General features: G+C 51.7%; 1 protein-coding gene across 1 annotated transcript; it reads right to left on the bottom strand.

Annotated features, from left to right (window-relative positions):
- Positions 1-5,638: 5,638 nt before the first annotated feature.
- On the bottom strand, positions 5,639-9,977 carry LOC143836910 (BPI fold-containing family B member 4-like). Its single transcript, XM_077336368.1, has 6 exons — positions 9,905-9,977; positions 9,240-9,303; positions 8,772-8,832; positions 8,416-8,507; positions 7,666-7,708; positions 5,639-5,766 (listed from the first exon to the last, which is right to left on the bottom strand). The coding sequence occupies exons 1-6, from the start codon at positions 9,937-9,939 to the stop codon at positions 5,732-5,734; spliced, it is 330 nt and encodes a 109-aa protein (XP_077192483.1). The 5' UTR covers positions 9,940-9,977; the 3' UTR covers positions 5,639-5,731.
- Between the last annotated feature and the right edge of the window lie 9,033 nt (positions 9,978-19,010).

Here is a 19,010-nt window from a genome sequence, read left to right as displayed (position 1 = left end):
CTGCGCCCCTCTTTCCACCCCCCTCTAGGAGATTTTTATTGGGGGAATGAGAGAGGTTCGAGTTTGTTTTTTCCGCCGTATCTCCCTTTTTTTGTTACTGTGATTAGTTGGATCTGTGTTACGTTTTTATGTCTGGGGTTTTTAATGGGGGCTTTACTGGGATTTTATCCGGACTGTTGTAACCTGCCGTGAGCACCCAAAAGACCAACAGAATTTGGGGAGGGGAGGAGCTTTCAGGATTCCCCGCTCATTTCTTTGAAGAAAGACCACAATGGGTGGCTGTGTTAGTCTGTCTGGAGCAGGAGGAAAGAGCCAGAGCCCAGGAACACCCAAAAGTCCAACAGAATTTCTGGCAGGGTAAGACCTTCCGTGAGTCCCTGCTCAGTTCTTCAGATATTAGGAAGCTGACATGGATAGCTAAATGGAACCTGCATGCTCCACAACAGTCTACCACCGAGTGCCCAATTCTGGGGAACACCAAGGCATGGCGGCCATCTTCCTGGCCAGTTTGGCAGCTTCCCAGAAGCCTCTGCAGCCAACCGCTGGACTCGGATCCCTTTGGTCACATGCAGCCTGGAACGTCCTGTGTTTGCCGGTGGGTTAAGACTTACATAACTGACTGTATCATTATTCTTATACAAACAGACTCAGAGGCCGTCTTGAAGCCTTTAATAGACTTTATCTTTGCTGTCAGACATTTCACTGACACGTCTTCCAAAAGACGCAACTGGCACAGAACGGCTCATGAAGTCCTTTTGTTCAATCCGTCAATGAGGGTTTTTTTTGTTGTCAGCCCAAGTACATTTTGTTAAGCAGTGTGACATTTGCATAGTGGGTGCGGCCATCTTGGAAGGCCAGGGCTACTGTGGGTCCTTTGTCCGGGCCCTTTGACTGAAAGTAATTGCAGCAGCCAATTCGGAAGAGGCTCAAGGGAGGGCTGAGCATGAAGACCAGCAGGGCGGGGCCAATCCGAGACTTTTGGCCAAGACTAGAAAGAAGCGTATGCCTTTGGGTTCCATTTTAGTAACTGGTTGCTAGTGGATTTTTCCCTGTCACTGACCTGTTTCAGTAACTGGCTGCTAGACGAATTTATTTACCTGTTCAGACAAACCCACTTCCTTCAGGTTAGCAAAGCGCAATTGAGCTGCTTTTGAAGGAGATGGCTTTCATCTGTTTTCTACCCTTTCGTTATGCATCTGGAAATCTGTGGTGTGCTGCTTAAAATGTCTGCAGCACTTCCTCCAAGGCCACTTCCCCTCCAACCCCTTCTGCCATGTGATCTTCTATTGATCTAAATTGAGCGCTATAGCACTAAACAGGCATCTCAATGGTGCCGCTATAGCGCTGAAAGGCTAAAGTGGTTTAGCACTATAGCGCTCAACTAAGAACATTAATAAACCACATGGGGGGAAAGGGCGGCGGCAGAGGGGGGAAGGAGCAGTGTTCAGACTTACTATAGCTTTTGAGAGATGGCTTATTAACAGGAGGAAATTCCTGTATGAAACCCTGAAATCAGGCCAGCAAGACAAATAACCTTCAGCTTAGATTGGTAAAGTAAAAACTTTCATTGTGTTTTGCACCTTCAGAGTAAGCAGACCCTCATGGCTCAGGTATGGGATGGGGCACGTGGATGGCGCTAGGAAGGCAGCATGGTCGCGTCCGATCTCAGAAGTCAAGCAGGGTCAGTACTTGGATGGGAGACCACCAAGGGAGGCTCTGCAGAGCCAATGGCCAATGGCCAACCATTTTTTTCTCACTTGTCTTGAAAGCCCTTTGCTGGGTCCCCATAAGTTGGTTGCAACTTGGCTGTATTTCCATACTTCTTATAAAATTAAGCAACATTTCTGAATGGGGTGGGGGATTGCTTGGGGACGGGCTGCGGCTTAGTAGAGGAGCTTGTGCCTGGCATGCTAAAGGTCCCAAGTTCAACACCCAGCACCCCCACTTGAAAGGACCAGGCAGTGGGTGATGTGAAAGGCCTCTGCCTGAGACCCTGGAGACCTCTAAAGTAGACCTGAGACTCAGCCTTAAGAGACTCTGTTTGGCATGCAGAAGGTCCCGGGTTCAATCCCTGGCACCTCTGGTTAAAGGAAGGAAGGAGTAAGTGATGGGAAAGGACTTCAGATCCTGCAGTGCGGCTGTTTGTCTGAGTGGACAATACAGACTAAGGGTCTGATACAGTAGAAAGCGGATTCACGGGTTCCTGGCTTTCTATCTTTTCAAACTGAAGCTGCCAGGGATTGATGGACCTTGAGACCTTCTACTCACAAAGCTGGCACTCAGTTAGTGACCTGTGGTCCCCACCCTGTACATTCTCCAATAGATCCCCCCCCCCCCCCCGGGCATCTGAAGCACACATTATTATTCAAGCTAAACAGCTTCCTTCCTTCCTTCCTTCCTTCCTTCCTTCCTCCCTCCCTCCCTCCCTCCCTCCTCCCTCCCTCCCCCCTTCCTTCCTTCCTTCCTTCCTTCTTTCCCTCCCTCCCTCCCTCCCTCCCTGCCTCCCTGCCATCCATCTGTAATGATATCTTTGCTGTTGGCTTTTTTGTTCTGTGCCTAATCTTTGGATGTAACCAAAGACTACCGAGAGGTTTTTTTTTCTCAGAACACCAAATATTTAAAGAAGGCTCCATTGCCACCCAGCCGTGACTCCAGCACCCTTCTCGGGCTGTGCAAATCCTGCCCTGCAGGGAGCGCGGGCAGTTCCCTATGACGCCAGAGCCACGTCCTGCTGAGACCTTGACCCAGGTGGCATTGGCAGTCCCATAGGCTTTTGCTTCCAGGTGGGGTCAGGTTTTGCACGACCTTGGCCAAGGGGAGGAAGGCTCATTCTTCACATCCTGGGCTGCTTCCCATCACATCACTGCAAGAAACACACTTTTCTTTGAGTCTCAGCTCACCGCATGAGAACTGACTTCTGGGAGGACACCAGTGAGGTCACATGTTTGGGGGAGGAGTCACACCAATCACGCCGGGAGTTCCAGGTGCATCAAGAAAGCACGCTGCCCACTTTCGTTCCACTGGACCCATGGAAGCCAGACTCCCTGCATGGCAGGAATTTCCTAAGTGATGAGGACCGTTGAGGTTCGCCAGCAGGAATTCCTGCAGCCACCAGTTTCCAAGAATCCTTGGACAGACTCCTTCTGAGCACACATTTGTACCAACACGCTGGGGCTGGCTGTCAGCTATAGAAGGCCACCACAGGAAGTTGGATACCAAAAATAGCACACTCATTGTCTCGTTGAATCAATGTACCCCATAGTCAAAGGTATGAGCTAGGGATTCCCAAAGGCCTTCTGCGAGTCCATAGCCTCGTTTCAGAGGGTCACTGTGCTGGCCTGCAGTAGAGCAGCTGGATTTGGGTCCAGGAGCACCTGAGAGACCAACAAGAATTTTGAAACCTGAGCTTTAGAGAGGCAGAGCTCCCTTCATCAAATATCTGATGTACCTGACTGAGGGAGCTTGGAATCTTGAAAACGTCCACCCCGGATCTTGAGGCACTTCCAAATTAGCTGTTCATTATTGCTAAGACTCAAGGAAGAAGAGAACCCTGGCCAATATCACTCTGGGCCCCATTTTACAGATAAGAGAACTGAGGCTGAAAACCAAGCGTTTGCCCAAGGATGATGTTGGTTCGGTTTCTGACCCCACTTTTCAGTGCCGAAGGAGGCTCAAAGCGGCTTCCAATCACCTTTCCTGTTTCTACCCACAATAGACACCCTGTGAGGGAGGGGAGGTGAGAGAGCCCTGAGATTACTGAAGAAGAAGAAGAGTTGGTTCTTATATGCCACTTTTCTCTACCTGAAGGAGTCACAAAGTGGCATCCAATCGCCTTCCCTTCCTCTCCCCACAACAGACACCCTGTGAGGGAGGGGAGGCTGAGAGAGTCCTGAGATTACTGAAGAAGAAGAAGAAGAAGAAGAGTTGGTTCTTAGATGCCGCTTTTCTCTCCATGGAGGAGTCTCAAAGTGGCTTCCAATCGCCTTCCCTTTCCTCTCCCCACAACAGACACCCTGTGAGGGAGGTGAGGCTGAGAGAATTTCTGACAGGAGTGCTGTGTGAGAACAGCTCTAACAGGCCTGTGAGTAGTCCAAGGTCACCCAGCTGGTTACCTGTGCAGGAGTCGAGAATCAAACCCGGCTCTTCAGATTAGAAGCCAACCACCCGAGGCCTTGACTGACCACGTGAAGGAAATCACAGAGGACCACTGTTCTGAGGGCCAGATAGGAATGCCAATCTCCAGGCAGGACCTGGAGACCCCCAGGAATCACAGCTTACCCCAGAGGGAAGAAGACAGTTCCGCTGAAGGAAATATTTGCTTGGGAGGGTGGGCTCTCGGGCTTTGTACCCCACTGAGGTCCTTCTCTCCCCCAGGCTCCATCCCCAAATCTCCATGTGTCTCCCAACCTGAATGTGGCAGCCCCATTGGTGGCCAGCAGGTCAAGAAGAAGCCCCTGGTCATTAAGGACTGATGTCCTCAGGCCTTGTGGAAGTTCTTAGACCTTTAGAACACCCTTATCCCAAAGTAAATAAGATTAAGAGAGAGCGTGAAATTCAGAGAGTTCGAGGGCTGTCAAAAAGAAAATGAGCAGCCGTAAACATCGGACCCAGGGACAGAACAGAAGGAAGCCGATTCCGTAGGCTTAGCTGGACTCCACCGTTCCAGTCCCACATCACGGCAAGAAGGATATGGATACACTGGCCACTGGCCAGAGATTAGTGGCAAGGAGATCTCTGGGAGGGAAGTCAGCGGGTTGAAAAAACGCCGCTGTCAAGGCTTATCCAAAAGAAAACAAGATTAGGGGCCTCATAGGCCTTTTCACACTCAGAAGAGTTTCAAGAAGAAGACATGCTTCTCCAGTGACATTGAGGGAGACGGAATGCACGGGGCATCCTGGTCCGTTCAACGTGGCTCCTGACCTGAGGCACTCCTCAAAGCACATCACAAAGAGGAATTAAAATGTGGGTTCGCTGCCAGAGGATGTAGTGATGGCCACAGGCATGGCTTTGCAAGGCAAATGGGATTCATGGTGACCAAAGGACCAATCTCCACATTCAGAGGGTGCAAGATCTTTGCCTCTATTCCTTCGTGTTGGCTCCCCATAGGAACTGGCTGGCTAACGTGTGAGACAAATTGCTGGACTGGATGGACCACTGGCCTGATCTAGCAAGGCTCTTTGTAGGTTTTTATGATATGGAAAGGTGGGACAATCATATACTGGAGATATTTTAAGTACAGATAATTTTCTCTGGGCCAAAGGTCTTTACAAGATCAATGCAAACTAAACTATGGGCTGTATCAGCTATTTCTAGAGTCAGTTGATTGGTACACATGAATCTGCCTTCTTCTGAATCAGTCCTGTGGTCCGTCAAGATCAGTATTGCCTGCTCAGACTGGCAGCCGTTCTCCAAGCACTCAGTACCTATCCTTACAATGCCTACTGCCAGATCCTTCCGCGGGAGATGCCTGGGATTGAACTTGCGACCTTCTGCAAGTCAAACAGCTGCTCTGCCACTGAGCCATGGCCCCTCCCCTTACCCAGAGCATGCAGGCATAAAAACCCTCTTTGGGGGAGCGGGGCACTTTCATGTGCAGAACTTGTTGCTTGTAAAACCATTAATCTTGCATAGGCTGTGGGGGAAAGCAGGAATCTCAGGGGACTTGAGGACTGGGAGTGGGAGAGCAGATGGCCTCCATGGTCCACATCCTGTGGCCGCTTGCAGGAGGACTTCAGGAAGACTTCTGGCTTGTGACTGGACCTGCAGCTGGAGACAAAGGAGTAATAAGGAGATGAGGCTGACTCAGAAAGACAATCATGTTCGATGGCAGCAGGAAAGGGGAAAAGCCCACAGCAGAGCGGTCGACCCAGTCATAGAAGCCGCGGTCCTCAGTCTGCAAGACGAGGATGTCAATGGCTGGGCGTTTTGGAGGCCACTAATTCACAGGACGAAGTCCACGTCCAGTTTCAGACCAAGGCTGCATGCTGGTCAAAGGGGCCATCTGAGTTCATTCACTTCAGAGCTGGGAAGTGACACAACTGGCACCGAGGCCTGCGTTTCACCACTTTCTACCTGAAGCTTTTAACTGGAGATGCCGCTGGGGATTGAACCCGGGACCTCCTGCATGCCCGGGAGATGCTCACTGGTCCACCGAGGATTGTCTGCTAAGACTGGCAGTAGCACTCCAGGGCCTAAGGAGTCAGGTCTTTCCCACCACCTGCAAACTGACCTTTTAACTTGGAGATGCTGGGAACTGAACCACGGGCCTTCTGCATGCCAAGAAGAGGTTTGCCCCTGAGCCAGGGTTCCAGATCAAGGACGCTCCCATCAGCTCCTGCCTGTTCCTTTCAACTGAAGATGCTGGGGATTGAACCTGGGACCATCTGTGCCTCCCAGTGACATGCAGCCCCTCCTCCCCATCTATTCAGAGGCTTTGAGTCATGAAACACCTGGGGGCATTTCCCACGGCTTAAAAATAGCACAATGGTTGCCGATTGAAAACGCTACTAATTTGCCATAACGCACGACGTCGTCAACAATCTGCAACAATCCTGAAACCGATCAGCAATAAGCGCTTCGTTGTGGCGCTTTCAGGGGAATCCAGAAAACTGGATTCACCCTCCGGATAGCGATACACTCCTGCAACCAATCTGCAACAGTAGCGCTAAAGACCTGTGCGTTACCATTGTAGCTGGTTCTTCAAAGTCCCTCCCCCTGGATCTCTCCTCCAAACTTCCGGCGAAGCGATCGCCATTTTTTTTTCTCGGAGCGAGCGGGGATAAACGCACCGGCGAGCCTCTTTCTGTTTAGAGGCTTCCCTGGCTTCAGTCCTTCACCTTTAGTCACTAAGCACAAACCACATAAAAGCCCGTTTGCTGAAATAAAGTCCCTTTATTTTTTACACATAAATTCAGCCGAAAATCGAGCCCGTGAGAAGGGGGGGGGGGAATTTTTTTTTATCACTCGAGCCAGCGTGCCAACGATCATACAATCAAACGATAGATCACATTAGGCAGCTGGATGGGTCTCTCCAGTGCAAGGAATCTACGTAGATTCGTTGCTATGGGTCTGTTTTTTTTTTTAAAAAAGCTTTCTTAAAGGGAAAGGGGCTGTTTGGGAGCATGCTAACGGCTGCCCATTGGCTGCTTGACGGCCAGGGGCGGGACAAGCTTGGCAATAGCGCTTCCTTTCTAGCGATTTCTGCCGAGACCGGAAGCCTGTGGGAAACGCTAAAAAACGCAACTGATTCCACTACAAAGCCAGGTGTGCAAAACGACGAATTCCACTATTTTAAATGGCGATTTTTCATTCCGCAAACAATTTGCAACAAAGATCGCCGTGGGAAATGGCCCTTGGTGTTGCAGGTAAGAAGGGAGGGGGAAAGAAGCAGTCCCACTACAGTTGCCAGCTCGTCACACCTGCAGATTTTAGAGGTTTTGAGGTGGAGAGGGACTTCCGTGGGGCAGAATGCCAGAGAATTCACCCTCCCAAGCAGCCATTTTCTGAAGGTGGCTGGATTTCTGTTGCTGGAAACCAGGCGATTGGAGGAGATGACCCTGGTGGTCCCTTCCAACTCTATGAGATCCCCAGCCACCCCCTGGAGGTTGGCCACCCTGAGCCCCACCTTGTTCTGCCATTTCATTGTTGTTGTTGGCCATCACTTACTTTTCAGAAGCCACTGGAGGAAGGCCCCTGGGAACGGTCTGTCCTAGAGAAGGGGGAGAGGGAGGGCAGGGAATCAGGCACACCATAATCAGGCCCTGGTTCATCGGGGTCAGCATTGTCTGCTCAGGCTGGAAGCAGCTCTCCAGAGTCTGAGGAGGAGGTCTTTCTCATCACCCACTGCCTGATCCTTTTATTATACTGGAGATGCTGCCGGGGATTGAACCTGGGACCTTCTGACTGCCAAGCAGAGGCTCTGCCACTGCGCTATGATGACTCCTCCCCTGTGCTTGATAGGAGTCATGTACATCTCTCCAACTGAGATTCAGCAAAGTTCCTTTTCTTAGAATAAGCAAGAGCTGCAGTTTGCATGATTCAATGGCATTTGTGTGGAATACGCTGCGGGGGGCATCGGAGGAGATGTGTATTTAGCATCGTTAGACTAGGAGCTTCCCGATCTTTTGAAATAATGTCATCCTGCATCCTGACTGACTCAGCTAAAGACTTCCTGATCGTTTCTCAGACATGAACGGGTGCAGGAAAAATTCTCCTTTAGAAAAATGGCCTTTGTTTTTCATAATTAATTCTTGAATTCTTCATCGCTGCCGATGAATATTTCCTTAGTGGGTGGGTTTCGGAGGCTTTGTAACAATATTCATTGAGGGTGGCCAAACCGTGACTCTCCAGAGGTCCATGGACTACAATTCCCATGAGCCCCTGGGGAGAAGCAGGAAGAACACAGGGCTGCATTACCTTGAGATCGATCTCCGAAAACTGTCCTGTTGAGATCGGCATGCTGGAAAGAGCGGTGTGGATTTTCCCAAGCAGTCCGAAGAAGACATTATCTGCAGGGGGGAGAGAAGTTAGGTTCAGGTTGGGAAACTCAGTGAGCTACAATGATAGAGTCCCCCACCCCCTCCGCCCCCAGCACCTGCCCAGCAAGCCAGATCAGTCCCATCGATTGCATCAGGCTGGCTAGGACAATCATTCCTTATCGAAGAAATGTCCCCTTCTCCAGTCAGGGAAACACCACAGGAGGAGCAAATACCGGGGGTGGTGGAGACTGTGCCATGGAGCAAGAAGGTCACCAGAAACACAAACAAATTTACCATTGAGGATGCGGAGTTCCTGGTTGATTAGACTGAACCAGATCTGGAAGATGGGACATATCTGAAACAAAGCAGAACATCAGCACCCAAGAGCTGGGGAACGTTCCCATATTCACAGCCTGGGGATACACGGGTGGGACATTGGGGAAAAACTTTTTAAGGATAAGGCGGGTTCCGTGGTGGAATCAGAGGCCAAGGCTGTGGGAAGGGAGCTCCCCTTCACTGAGGCATGCTTTAGGTGGTCCTACGTGTGCCTAGAGGTTGGACAAAGGGTCCCTTCGAGGTTTTTAATTCTAGGATTCTGTGGAAGTCTCTTCACCACAAGAGAAGAGAGGCCCACAGGAATGGGTAGCCAAGCCCACCGTGGACAGGGGGTTGAACCTGGAACCTTCTGCAGGCACAGAGTCTTGGCCCCTCACCTGAGGGGCTCTTCTTGGCCCTGCGTCAATGAGCTGAAGGGCCACTTACCATCGTAGGCAGGACAGTCCGGATGGCCGCATTGATCCCGCTACTCACAAGGTTTGTGAGCAGGCTGAGGAAAGAAAAACACAAGGCAGCTCCTTTCAGATGTCAGATCTGGACCTCCAAGTTCCAAAGATGCTGCTGCTGCAACACCCTCAGCCATCTCGGAGGGGGGATTGACACCCTCTGGCCACCAACATCCGGCATGTTGAAGCTTCCTAATGCTGGGAGGGAAGGTGGTGGGGAATGCCCTGTTCTCATCAGACCTCGAGATGGACCTCCAAAGGAGGCTCTGCAGAGGGAGGGGATGGCCAACCACTTCTGCTTCTCCTTTGCCTTGGAGGCCCTGGCTGGGATCACCCAGGGTTGAGACATGGCTTGGCAAGCAGCAGGAGAGGGGAGGGACTCACTGCAGGGAGGCCGGGATACTGCGGCAGGATGAGGTCACTCTGGGCATGAACCAGAAGCTGCATCATTGAGCAGGGAGGATGCAAAAGTTCTAGGGAAACGCCACGTGGGGGCAACTAACTTCTCTCCTCCAAGGGGAATTAAAATGCGGGATTCACTGCTGTGGGAAGTGGTGAATTCTCCAAGGTTCAAGACGAGGATGGAGAAACATCTGGAGCAGATATCAGTCCCAAAGCGATGGGTCTGGAACCCCCCTGACCCACCTCTTGCGCAGGTGGACGGCCAGCCCTCCGGCCATGTCCTCACAGTTCTTCAGCACCAGCCTGAGGTCTCCGGGGTTCTCCTGAGCCACAGCCAGATGGGCGGTGATGTTCATCTCGACCGAGGACCCGCTCAAGAACTTCAGGGAGCTGCGGATCGAAGGCAGACAAGAGGGAGGCTTTGGAGTAGGCGGACTGATGGATCGATCGATTGATCGATTGACTGAGAGAGGGATTCTGTGGCGTGTGTATTGTAGCCAGGAGATTGTCCGGCAGCGTTTGCTACTGCCTGGTTCTCTTTCATCATTCTAGTGCCCCTTGGAGGTCTCCCATCCAAATATGAGCCAGGGTCGACCGTGTTTAGCCTCCAAAATCTGTCGGGAGGGGGCAGGCCTGGGTACTTAAATCAGGGCATGGAGCATGCAGAAATGAAGACACAGATTTCAGGGTGCACAGTTCTGCCCGTAGGGAACTGCAAAGGGGGAGGGTTAGGCTGGGCTGGGCTGGGCTGGGCTGGCAGCGTGCCGTTGCCCCCCTTAGTGCTCAGCACATGAAGCTGATGGGGTGTTGATGAAGGAAATGATAGCAAACCTCTATGGATCATTCCGTTCCTGGGAATTGGCTTTGCTCTACTTGGGAGCAGAGATCCCCCTTTCTTCACTGGATTAAGAAAGGCTGCCTGCTTGGTGACCTTTCATCCAGCAGAATATAGGAGGGCTGGTACTAGGCTGTGCTGAAGGCAACCTGTAGATATGGGGGGAAATTTCGACTCAACTTAAGCATTGCTTTATATTTCTGATCAAGCTATGCTGAGCACAGACAAATAGGCTCTGTTTAAGCCAGAAGGCTGATTGTTGCCATGTCAGAGGATTAGTTCAGGACTCCAGGGCTGGCCTGGAGACTTTGGGGTTGGGCCTCGGGATGGTATGAGGGGAGGGGCTTGATGACATTGGTCCTGGGATGGAACTGGCCTCCAAGGTATAAATATCATCCTTTTTTCAGGGCGTAGGTTCTTGCTGGACTCCAGTCCCGTGTCTCTTTTTTCTGTTGCTGATGCTAAATAAAAAGCACAGAATCGTAGAATCATTGAGTTGGAGGGGACCTCCCAGGTCATCTAGTCCTACCCCCTGCAGGATGCATAAAAATGTCATGCCAGTCAAAGGACAATGTTAGGCCTGAAGGGCTACGTGACCTTCCAGACTGTCCAAGCTGCCTTTAGCTGAATCCAGCCATTGGTCCATCAAGATCAGTTTCACTGACTCCGCTGGCAGCTACTCTTTGATGTTTCCAGCAGAGAAAGAGGTTTTGCATCAGCCACTACCTTGTCCTTCCAGGTGGAAATGCCGGGGACTGAGCCCAGGACTTTCTGGGGGCAAAGCAGATGTTCCACCCCTGAGCCATGATGACCCCTGCCCAAGGGATACAGAAGACAACAAAGCTCTGAGCCTGAACATGGGGATGCAATGGCCATCCCACCCCTCATTGGAAAAGAAGAGCTGGTTGGGTGGAGGCTGCTTTTTGCTACCTGAAGGAAAGTCAAAATGGCTTACAGAGTGGCCTTTCCCTTTCCTCTCCCCACCGGAGACACCCTGTGAGGGAGGTGGGACTGAGAGAGCTCTGAGAGAACCGTGACAGACTCAAGGTCACCCAGTTGGCTGCATGTGGAGGAGGAATGGGGAGTCATCCCTGGCTCTCCAGATTAGAGTCTGTTGCTCTTAACCACGAGACCATAACAGATCACTTCCTGGTATCTAGAGATCTAATACTTCTGTCCATGTCGCTTCCATGTAAGAAGAAGAGTTGGTTTATCTACATAGGAAGTCTCAAATTGGCTTATCTTCCTCTCCCCACAACAGACCACCTGTGAGGTAGGTGGGGCTGAGGGAGCTCTGGGAGAACTGTGACTGGCCCCAGGTCACCCAGCTGGCTGCATGTGGAGGAGGAGCAAGCAATCAATCCCGATTCTCCAAAGTAGAGGCCACCACTCTTAAGCATGACACGAAGCGGCCTTTTTCGTTGCTCTCTCAGTGTCGGGAAAAGAAGAGTGTGGAGGAAGCCGTCCTCGCTCCTTTGACTCACCCTGGAAAGGTCATTATAATTCTGGCCTGCAGGTTTAGCACCAGTTCGGCTCCAGGCATGACCTTCCAAGACCCTCGGACAACCTCAAGCTTCAGGGCGTCCCACCTGCGGAGCGAACCATACAGAAGAGCGTGAAGACGTAGCTGGAGCCAGGCCTGGCTGGTGCCTTTGAAGGCCTCCATTTGCATTTATGAATCCCCCTCCCCAGAAAACACACAAGCACACATGCACACGGACAACTTTTCATGATATTGATTGGGCGACGTTACGGGAAATCTTGCATGTGACCGGAATCTTGTGAATGCATCCATTGGCAAACGTCCCCGTTGCATCAGAGCAAAAGTGTGTGAAATTGCACATCCAGCATTACTTCTGTTGTGTGTGTGTTTGTGTGTGTGAGTGCACAATGGATACAAGTAGGCTGTAGGTGCGTTGCCTCTTTTCCAAACAGACAGCGTGCAAAAGAGGGCTGGCTGAATGGAATAATCCAAACTAGAAAAATTCAACCCACTGGCGGGTACACAAATGTAATCTTTTTGATTATAATTCTTCCAGTTTATTTTGGCGATATTGCCTTCATGCCTACCATGTGCAAACATAAACCAAAACCAAATCTCCCTCCTCCCCAAGAGTGTTTGTTGCACACACAAGCAGCTGCATGCAACTTCTTCTCGCCTGGCTGCCACACATCCCTCAGATCTCCTGGCTACACAACACACACACACCCCGTGTGATAATGAATTCTTCAAACAAAGGGTCACAACGGCAAATCTCCTTTAAAATATCCCTACTAGAAATATTGTGTGGCTTTTAACCCCAAAAGAGGACATTTTCATCAGTTTTTTTTAAAGGGCCACAAAGAGGACAGACCCCCCCAAAAGAGGACAGACCCCCCTTTTGAGAGGTCATCCTGTAGCCCTCCACTTAGTTGCCCATTCCTCCTTCCTCGACTCACCACTTGAACGGCTCCTTAGAGTTCCCGCTTTCTTTGAGGAGGCCGTCCAGGCCGAGTAAGTTGCCTCCGAGGAGACCCTGCAGGCTTTTATTGATGCCCAGCAAACCCTCTTGACTGAGGAGACCGTCGCCCACCAGGCCCTTCTCCCCCAGAAGGCCCTTTTCTCCCAGCAGGCCCCCATCCCCTGCCAGGCCTCCCTTGCTGAGCAGAGCACCCGTTGTGTTGCCCAGAAGGCCCCCGGGGGCAAGCAGGGCACCCCCGTCTCCAGAACCAAGAAGGCCGTCTCCACCCCCAAGGCCGGACCCGAGCAGGCCGTCGTTTCCAGAAGCGCTTTCTGCAGGAGAAAGAAGAAGTTGGGTTATTGTACCCCACTTTTTCCTACCCAAAGCAGCTTCCAGTCGCCTTCCCTTCCTCTCCCCTCAACAGACACCCAGGGATGTAGGTGGGACTGGGAAAGCTCTGAGAGAACGGTGACTGGCTGCATGTGGAGAAGGGGTGGGGAATGAAACCCAGTTCTCCAGATTCCTTCCTTCTCCTTCTCCTTCTCCTTCTCCTTCTCCTTCTCCTTCTCCTTCTCCTTCTCCTTCTCCTTCTCCTTCTCCTCCTCCTCCTCCTCCTTCTTCTCCTTCTCCTTCTCCTTCTCCTCCTCCTCCTCCTCCTCCTTCTCCTCCTCCTCCTCCTCCTCCTCCTCCTCCTTCTCCTTCTCCTTCTCCTTCCCCCTACTTTTTGGAACCCTTTTCCTAGTCCTTGCATAATCAAATCATTCCTGTCAGCCCAGGCTTCTCTGCCGTATGCTGCCAAACCGTTCTCTGGATTTTCAGCCTTTCTCGGGGTCTCCTGCCAAGGTGGCCAGCTCTTTGTGACCGTGGGAGCAGATGCCCACTTCTCCTCCTCCTCACCGATGGTCAGCAACATGCTCGGTCATCCTGGCTGCAAATCCACCCAGTGACCTCAGCACAAAATGGCATCTTGGCCCATGGCAGCAGCTGCAGATGGCCTGAACAGCGCTTTAGGCCCCTGATGGAGACCCCGTGTGCTGTAGGCCTTACAGCAGAGGTCTCCAGTGAGTAGCTCCTGGGCAACAGGGTGCTGGCCAGGGGCTGAAAGGTGGCTTGTGCAGTCCATTCTTTTGGAGTCATCACAGTCTATTGTGCTGCCCCCACAACAGCCCAGGACTGTCCCCATTCATCCGAGATTCAACTCACCTCCTCCGGCCTTGGCGCCTGACCCCAGGAGACCTCCCAGCAGAGGCAGACCTCCTGACGGAGCCCAGAAGCCCCAGAAGAGAAGCACCGTGCCCCACACCACTGGGGCCCCCAGGTCTTTCATCCTGGCTGTGGGATTTTCTGGAAGGGAATGAAGAGAGCAAACTGGGCATCGTCAAATCCCCCCCTCAGAAGCTTCTCTGCTCAGACCCAGAAAGCACAGCTGACCAGAGACTGTCACCTCACCAGAGGCCACCTCCCGCAGCTGTTTTGGGGGCAGATCCAGAGGGGCCGCCATCTTTGTCTGTCCGCAGCAGCAGAAAAGAGCAAGAGACCCGTAGCCCCTTGGAGACTAACAGCCTTTGTGGTGGGGGGAGCTTTTGTGAGTCCCTGCTCACTTCGTTCAAGAAAGATCAAGAGGGGGGTGTCCTGATCTGTCTGGAGTTGCAGAAAAGGGCCAGAGTCCAGTAGCCTCTTCAAGACATCTTGGACAGATGGGCGGGAGTGAGAAAGGAGACCAGTCTCTTTTGGACTGGAAGTTTAGGACCGAGAAAAGGTTCCTGTGAACCTCAACAGACAGTATTTTCATTTCTGCGAGTGAAAATGCATTTTGAGGTTTCTTTAAGCCAGCAAAGCGTTGCAAAATAATACAAATTGGATCACAGCGGACAGCTCCTTTCCCACTTAGGAGACTTTCCCTCTCCCCCGCCGTGCACACGAGAATTTCTGGCACAATTAAATGAGATTTTAATTCGCTAGACTGTCTTTTTTATTTCCCCTTTGATCAGCACACAACCAGGATCGTCGCCAAGCCTCCGGATTACGGAGCAGAACTCAAAAAACGGTGTTGAATCAAATCAAAGGGACTGGCTGGCAACTTTAACAGGCGTGGGCAGCCCCAGAATTAACTCCAGCAGCCTCCGGGAACGACAGCCTGGCTCTGCAGGAGAAACACGAGGCTAAAAATCAGCACTGACTATTTCTGGTTATTTAAATATTCCATCTATATGGGGAAAGGTCCTTTTGGGAGGGCAATTTGCAAACACTCTTTTCCAAAATGTTAGAAATGGCAGAAGTATTCCTGGTAGTATTGGAAGGGGAATGACAGAACCTCATTTTGCTTCGTTGAACTGGAACTGGAGTTTAAGAAATATCAGCAACTCTTTTTGTAGGGTGTAAGCTGTCAGTTGCCATGACCTTGATGACCCGGGATAGCTGTATCTTGCCAGATCTTGGAAGCAAAACAGGGTCACAGTCCTGGTCAGAATTTGGATCAGAGACTACCTAGGAAGTTCAGGGTTTCTATGTGGAGGCAGGTACTCTTTTGGCTGCTCCTGGACTCTTGTTGTTTTCTGCTGCTCCAGACAGATCTTTCTAAAGCTCATCCCTTGAATAAAAGAGCCAGTTTGGTGTACTGGTTAGGAGTGCGGACTTCTAATCTGGCAAGCTGGGTTTGCTTCCCCGCTCCTCCCCCACATGCAACCAGCTGGGTGACCTTGGGCTAGTCACAGCACTGATAAAGCTGTTCTGGCCAAGCAGGAATATCAGGGCTCTCTCAGCCTCCCCTCCCTCACAGGGTGTCTGTTGTGGGGAGAGGAAAGGGAAGGCGACTGTAAGCCGCTTTGAGCCTCCTTCGGGTAGGGAAAAGCGGCATAGAAGAACCAACTCTTCTTCTTCTTCTAAAAGTTTGTTGGTCTTGAAGGTGCCACTGGACTCTAAATTGGCTCTCCTGCTTCAGTCCAACCCAGCTACCCACTTGAATCTTTCTTCAAAGAACTGAGCCATGACTGCCACCAACGCTTTCCCCCTGCCCCAGATGTTGTTAGACGGTCAGGGGCTCCTGGACTCTTGCTTTTTTCTGACCAACACCTTGATTTGTCAGATGGGTGTTGAGGGAGCTTTTGGCCTCCACCACCTCTCATAGGCTCATACATACATTTTACATGTGGATGAGTAAATCTGGAAAACGTGGTGATCAAAACGAAATGAGCCTTTGGGTCCCTCCCCTATTCTAAATGCTAAAATAAAATTCTTCATTCCTCAGTGGGGCACGCTTTTTTCTTTTTAGTATCTTTTAAAATGCCCCACACTTCTGAATAGTTAAAGGCCAGCAATGCCACAAAAGATACCGTTCCTTCGGCCAGCGAGACCCTTGAAGCCAGCTGCAGATAGGAATTCCCCCGAGGGGTTTATTTTGTCTAAAAAATCAATTCATAATTCCTTGTCTTTCTCCTCAGCGGAGACCCAAAGCAGCTTACATCTTTCTCCCCACCTCCGTTCCATCCTCACAACAACCCTGTGAGGTGGCTTCGGCTGAGAGCATGCAGCTGACCCACGGTCACCCAAGCCAGCTTCCATGGTAGTGTGGGGATTTGAACCTGCATCTCACAGATCTTGGCCTTTCTTTCCAACCACCATACCGCACTGTCGCACTTAGAGATTCAGAAGGGAAATGCCATGCAATCGCGCATCCAGAGCGCCCCTCTGCCTGGAGCTTCACGGCTCTTACCTGGGCCCCTTTGATGTTCACAAATCGGTCTCGGAAGCTTTCTTATCTCGTGCGTCCCGGAGCAGGAGGCCTTGCCTCTCTCAGCCAAAAGCAGGCGGGAGAAAGACCAGGAGTAAGAAGGCTGACCTGGGGAAAGATCCTCCCTTGCTTCCCAGGAGGTGCAGAACTTCAGGCTCCTCAATGCCCTACTCCGCAGACCGGCCTCCCAGCTTGGCTCGCGAGAGAAATATGGGCTGAGCCCTGCGGCTGGACATCGCTCTCTCTTGGGCACCCATCACGTTATCTCGCTGCTGGGAATCCTGATTTGCAGGTGCACATTTGCTCCAACACAAATATTTACAGGACCAGGGCCCATGTGGATGAACGGCCTCCCACATGTCCGCAGGTTCCTCGTGGCGTCCTCAAGGGAACTCATCCGCCTGACTTTGGGTCTTCCGCTTTTCCCGCTGCCTTCAACTTTTCCTAGCAAGATTGTCGTTTCCAATGGCTCGGAGTCATTTCACCCCCTGCTTTCTGCTCTCTGCCGGAAGCCACGGGAGGCACTTCACCCCTCTGCTCTTTGAGGCCTGCCTAAAGAGGTGGGGAGCAGAAAGCAGGGGGCGAAATGGCTCTGCGCAATGCAAACCAAACAGCTGAGCAGTGGAGGGCGTTTTGGGGAGAAAAGTGGAGATGGCTCAGAGCCATCGAAACCCCCAGCCTCCTTCTCTTGATGAACCACCGTGAACTTCATCAACGTTCGTGGGAACTGGAAACGGCTCTTCAGTTTGCAAACATGGCTCCACAAATCACAAACCAGTCAAAATATTTGATGAACTTTCGCTTGTGAGCCGGTTCGTGCCCACGAAGACTTGGATTTTATACCCCACTTTTCTTTACCCAAAGGAGTCTCAAAGTGGCTTCCAATCGCCTTCCCTTCCTCTCCTCCCAACAGACACCCTGTGAGGTAGGTGGGGCTGAGAGAGTTCTGCCAGAACTGCTCTGTGAGAACAGCTGTAACAGGACTATGGCTAGCCTGAGATCACACAGCTGGACACACGTGGAGGTGGAGTGGGGAGTCAAATCCGTCTCTCCAGATTAGAGGCTGCCATTTTTAACCCCCCCCCCAATCTGGCCCATCCCTAGTATTCACCCAGAGAGACACTGCAAACCTACAGATGTGCAGGTTGCCTGCAGGGCAGCTTAGCCAGGATGGGGAGGGCCTAGGGCAGCTTTTGCCTTCTGTACCGCAGGGTCTTCTGTACACGGGGTCTTACATTGGCCCACCTCCACTGTGCGCTTGGGAATGCCACTGGGCTGGGGGTTGGGGGCTGGGGGCTGGGGGCTGGGGGCTGGGGGCTGGGGGCTGGGGGCTGGGGGCTGGGGGCTGGGGGCTGGGGGCTGGGGGCTGGGGGCTGGGGGCTGGGGGCTGGGGGCTGGGGGCTGGGGGCTGGGGGCTGGGCAGGCCTTCTCCTTTACCCCCTGGCCACTCACCTTCAAGCCAGGTCCTGCCTTCTTTGCCCAGCCCCTGGGTTTTACTTGATAATGAGAAAGTTGGGTGATATAAAACATAAGTAAAAGAAATAGAAAATAAAATCTCTGAACTTCGATGGGATGTTTGGAGCTGCAAGGAAACAGTCTGCAAGCACATGCCTGTCCTGTAGAGGTCAGAAAGTGCAAATGGGCATAGAGGTAGTTGTCAATATCCTACGTTGTGCAGGGGGTTGGACTAGTTGACCCCTGGGGGTCCCTTCCAGCTCCGTGATCCTTTGAATGGAAGGAACAGGCAGCCACAGCAGATGGTGCATGCTTCAAGCCCGGAATTAATTCGGCTAGGTGAAGTGGAACTAAGGAGGAGGGAGTGGCAGAAGCCAAACCCCGGAGCTAGAAAAGGTCAGGGTGGAAAGAAATCACTCAGCCCGACAAAATGAGTCTCCGTGCGATATTATCAGCACACTTCTGGAATTGTAGATGTGGCATTTGGAGGGTTTTTCCACTGTCACTCTGCTCCAAGTTGGAGACTCTCTCTGGAGAGTCCTTCGGTACCATAAAGGTCTTGATTTTATTCTTGCGTCACCAGCTTCTGCATTTCTAAAGTTGCTCCTGGGAGCAAAGAGAACTCTTGGCCAGAACTCACCTGAAATGTGAACATTCATCAGGAAGCAACTGTTCCACTTCAAAACTCAGGTGCCGTTGGGCCTGAAAGGATCAAAGGCGTGCATGATGCAGGACCCCGCCATGCTCTCCGAGGGGCGGATTTATCTCAGGAATGGGTTTATGGGAACCTCTCTGTGTCAGAATCCGTGGTATTCTCACATGTGGTCTGTACTTGATATATGTCTGTGATTTATGTCTGTCCTGCCTGGCCTGTGATGTTTCCCAGTT

This window comes from Paroedura picta, chromosome 4, assembly GCF_049243985.1.
Source record: "Paroedura picta isolate Pp20150507F chromosome 4, Ppicta_v3.0, whole genome shotgun sequence".
Taxonomy (NCBI): Eukaryota; Metazoa; Chordata; class Lepidosauria; order Squamata; family Gekkonidae; genus Paroedura; species Paroedura picta.
Note: the sequence above shows the minus strand (reverse complement) of the source record. Positions and strands in the feature narration are given on the sequence as shown.